Source organism: Dipteris shenzhenensis, chromosome 33 (assembly GCF_047967505.1).
Source record: "Dipteris shenzhenensis isolate YYH24624 ecotype China chromosome 33, Dip_SZ_1.0, whole genome shotgun sequence".
NCBI classification, from domain to species: Eukaryota; Viridiplantae; Streptophyta; class Polypodiopsida; order Gleicheniales; family Dipteridaceae; genus Dipteris; species Dipteris shenzhenensis.
Window position 1 is genome coordinate 9775322 of NC_141628.1, and position 4567 is coordinate 9779888.

At 43.5% G+C, this 4567-nt stretch overlaps 1 protein-coding gene across 1 annotated transcript; it reads left to right on the forward strand.

Annotated features, from left to right (window-relative positions):
• Positions 1-364: 364 nt before the first annotated feature.
• LOC147879658 (pentatricopeptide repeat-containing protein At5g27110-like) lies at positions 365-4009 on the forward strand. Its single transcript, XM_087372034.1, has 2 exons — positions 365-897; positions 1050-4009. The coding sequence occupies exons 1-2, from the start codon at positions 711-713 to the stop codon at positions 3626-3628; spliced, it is 2766 nt and encodes a 921-aa protein (XP_087228160.1). The 5' UTR covers positions 365-710; the 3' UTR covers positions 3629-4009.
• The last annotated feature ends 558 nt before the right edge of the window (positions 4010-4567 follow it).

Here is a 4567-nt window from a genome sequence, read left to right on the forward strand (position 1 = left end):
GCTCTTCTTCATATCATAATTAATTCTTCTCAAATTGCAAGTTTACATAAATCTAAGTTCTAAATTCACTTTAAGAATCAAGTCAAGATGGAAAATATTGCAAGTTTACATAAATCTAAGTTCTAAATTCACTTTAACAATCAAGTCAAGATGGAAAATATTATTTAACAATTTTTACGAAATAGCACTAAATTCATTTATATATATTCTAACTCAATACAGCTACCTGCCCGGATCTAGTTAGATTAACCTTTGGAAGGTTATGAAGGCCATTGAAGGCTTGGAGTCTTGATCTAGAAACCGCGGCTCGTTGTGTGGGGAAAGTGCTCCCAGAGCACATTTCCTCAAGAGTACGTTTCCACGCTTTAAGACACACTACATGTGCATCTCTTCTGGGCCATTTTCAGTTTTGGCTATGGCGAGCTTGGGTCTGCTTGAATCACAAGGCCGATAGTCTTGCTTGGTGATGGGCAGATATTTTCCTTCCACCAGTCACACCTGTTAGCTCTCTGGCTCAATCAACGGGCTTTTGGAAATCCTGGCCGTTTTCTACGTCTGGTTTTTCGTCTTGCGCAGCGATGTATACATGGAGGAAGCTCGTCCCCTCAAATCAAATAAAACCCAAAAGAGAAAAAGTTCTAAATTCTTTGTGGATGACTTGTCCTAAGAAATGTAACTCACCTCAAAGACTTCCTTAATTTCTTCTCGAGATGATCAACATATGTACAGGAGGAGACACTCATCCCTCTGATAAGCCTGACGCAACCGCAAGGAAACTATGCAGCCCGGTGCCTGGCCCAGTGTTGTTTGGAGATCCACACTCCAACTGGTTGACATTATCAAGGCCCAACTGTCGGATGGCTTCTAGAGTGGCGGTGGAGGAATGTTCGCATTCAGGTCCTGCCTTCTTTTGCAACAGTCAAAATTGTGAAAATGCGGCTTGTTTTTTACACGCGCAATTTATTTGTATAATCGGGGCTTTCCTTATTTTTACAGATTGGAAAAAGTAATCCTCGGAATTGTCTTTTCGTTGTGCCCATGCTTCACAGGTAGGTCAGGGACCGAGCGTTTATGGAAAGAGTGCTCCATGGATTCTTTCCAGTACAATTTAAGCGGGATTGTCGATAAAAAAGCCAAAACATCCACTGGTCAGGCCCAAGACCGTGGCTTGGTGGACAAGTGTGGCAGGGTCGACTGCACATCCGGGGTAAATGTGAGTGCATCTAGAGTGCAAGAGCTGCACAAAGAGAGTGGCTGGGAAACGCTCAACTTGGAGGAGGCTTTCACATTTCTGGAACAGATGCCCGAACTGGCTTCAATTCAGAAGCTTACTTGGATCTTGCATAAGTGCAGAACATTAAAAAATCCAGCGTATACCAAGCGCTTGTATGCTTGTATATGCAAAATTGGGTTGGAAGATCATAGATCTCTTGGGAACTACCTCATCCCAATGTTAGTCCAAGCTGGAAGCATGTGCGATGCTCAGCAGGTTTTCAACAAGTTGGTTGATCGGAATGTGCACTCCTGGACTTCGCTCATCTTGGGTTTTGTTGAATGTGGGGAATCACAGCATGCCCTCAAACTCTACCAGGAAATGCAAGAGGATTCTGTACTTCCTAGTAAGCATACCTACGTGGCTGTACTAAGGGCTTGTGCAAAACTGAAAGATGTAGAAAGAGGGCAAGAAATACATGCTGAAATTGCTGTAAAGGGGCTGGAAAGAGATCCTTTTGTTGGCAGCACCTTGGTAGATATGTATGCCAAATGTGGCTCCCTTGCAGAAGCACGAAAAGTGTTTGACAAGCTGCCAGTTCGAAATGAGGTCTCATGGAATGCACTAATGGCAGGATATGCTGAGCATGGGCTTGGTGAGGAAGCTCTTAATTGTCTCGAACAGATGCAACTTGCGGACCTCTCTCCAGATGCTTTCACATTTGTTTGCAGCTTGAAAGCTTGTGGCAGCATAGGAGCCATACACAAGAGCCAAGAAATACATGCCCAGATTGCCAGAAAGGGGCTGGAAAGAAACCTTTTTGTTGGCAACACATTGGTGGATGTGTACGCCAAATGTGGCTGGCTTGCAGAAGCACGGGAAGCATTTGGCAAACTGCCAGTTCGAGATAAGATCTCCTGGAATGCACTAATGTCAGGATATGCTGAGCATGGGCTTGGTGAAGAAGTGCTGAACTGTCTCACACAGATGCAATCAGAGGGCCTCTCTCCAGATGCTGTCTCATTTAGCTGCAGCTTGAAAGCTTGTGGGAGCATAGGAGCCATATACAAGGGCAGAGAAATACACATGGAGGCCATCAGAAAGGGGTTGGAAATAAATCTTTTTATTGGCAACACCTTGGTGGATATGTATGCCAGATGTGGCTCGCTTGCAGAAGCACGGGAAGTGTTTGATAAGATGCCAGTTCGAGTCAACGTCTCATGGAATGCATTAATGGCAGGATATGCTGAGCATGGGCTTGGTAAGGATGCATTGAACTGCCTTGAACAGATGCAACTGGAGGGTCTCTGGCCAGATGCTGTCACTTTTGTTAGCAGCTTGAAAGCTTGTGGCAGCATAGGAGCCATAGACAAGGGCCGAGAAATACACACGGAGATTGGCAGAAAGGGGCTCGAAAGAGATCTTTTTGTTGGCAGTACCTTGGTGGACATGTATGCCAGATGTTGCTCCTTTACAGAAGCATGGGAAGCATTTGATAAGCTGCCAGTTCGTGATAATGTTTCGTGGAATGCTCTAATGTCAGGCTATGCCGAGCATGGGCTTGGTGATGATGCACTGAACTGTCTTGAACAGATGCAAGTCGAGGGTCTCTCTCCAGATGCAGTTACATTTGTTTGCAGCTTGAAAGCTTGTGGCAGCATTGGAGCCATAGACAAGGGCCGAGAAATACATGCCGAGATTTTCAGACAGGGGCTAGAAAGAAATCTTTTAGTTGGCAGCACTTTGGTGGATATGTATGCCCAATGTGCTGGGCTTGTAGAAGCGCAGGAAGCATTTGACAAGCTGCCAGTTCGAGACGAAGTGTCGTGGAATACATTAATGGCAGGATATGCCCAGCTAGGAGAAAGTGAAATTGTGTTCCATATGTTTGAGAGAATGAGAGGAAAAGGGGTTAAGCCAGATGGAGTCACATTCTCTATTGTGCTTACTGTTTGCAGTCACTCAGGTCTAGTGGTCAAGGGCCAGAAATACTTTGAGGCCATGAGCAAAGACTATAGCATCACTCCAACTATTGAGCATCACAATGGCATTGTTGATCTCCTTGGCCGTGCGGGACAATTAGACAAGGCTGTAGCGATGATTAAAACGATGCCTTTACATCCTGATATTATGGTGTGGCGTACGGTGTTGGGCGCTTGTCGAAAGTGGGGTAATGTGGAGCTTGGAAGATTGGCCTTTGAACATGCAGTGCAATGGGATGAAAAGGATTCTGCAGCTTATGTTTTGATGTCCAACATCTATGCAGATGCTCACATGCAGGAGGAAGAGAAAGAAGTTGAGGCAATGAGATTTAAAGAACAAGCAGGGTGCTGTTGGTGGACTGACCTTGGCGTTATTCTGCAATCGTTTTGTGGAGGGGACGAGATATCCCCAGACCAGAAATATGTAATCTAAAATATCTTTCCCTGATTGGGTGCCATGAGACATCTGTCGATGCGAAGAAAGATGGGTTATGTAGAAGTTGGCTGTTGTGTATGCTCTAACCAGTACACCCAAGGGGGAGACCCATACTTCTTGTCAAGAATCTCTGGGTTAAAAGGATTGTCATGCGGCCACCTCACTGGTATCAAAGATAGAGCAGTGAACTATTCTTGTCCGATGCAATGCCTTCAAGGGATGGAAGTGTGCATGGGGGAACTATTGGTGATGCTATTTATCTGCAGCAGATATTGTTACTCTTGTTTGAAATGTTCCTGCGAGAATGATAGGAAGATAGATGAGGTGAGGATGAAATTTAGCCGCGGATCATGATTTGTGTTATAGATGCTTGCCTTTACAAACTGCCAAAAAAGTGTACAAATTTGCAGTACCGTATGATCACTGAATTGAACCATGTAGAATATATAATGGATGATGAGAATAATATAAACATATGAGAAATAAGTGAATTATTTTAAACTCCAACTATTAAGGATGAACAAGATATGTTTCCGTAATCAATCATATTGGCAATTAGACATAGATATGCAATTTATTATATGCTAGCAGAACATAACTGCATAAACAATACCATAACTGAAAGTTTGAAAGTTACTATGTCACATATATGGCCTTTAAAGCACCTCCTCAAGAATCTTTGCAAAAAACATGGGGCTTGTTTCTTGCATGAAGTGCAAAAAAGAGTCCTCACATGTCCCCGTCATAGGTCTACATCATGATTTTGGTTCATCAGCAAAAGTTTATTTTATCCTTTAGAAAAGGTCAATTAAGAAGATTTTAGCAATTCCACATGCATACAACATGAATCTACGAAGACAAATATCTAAGAAGAAAAGGAATGAGTGACCCATTGGGTTGTATAATGCTAAAATCACCTACAAAAGCAACCCACAT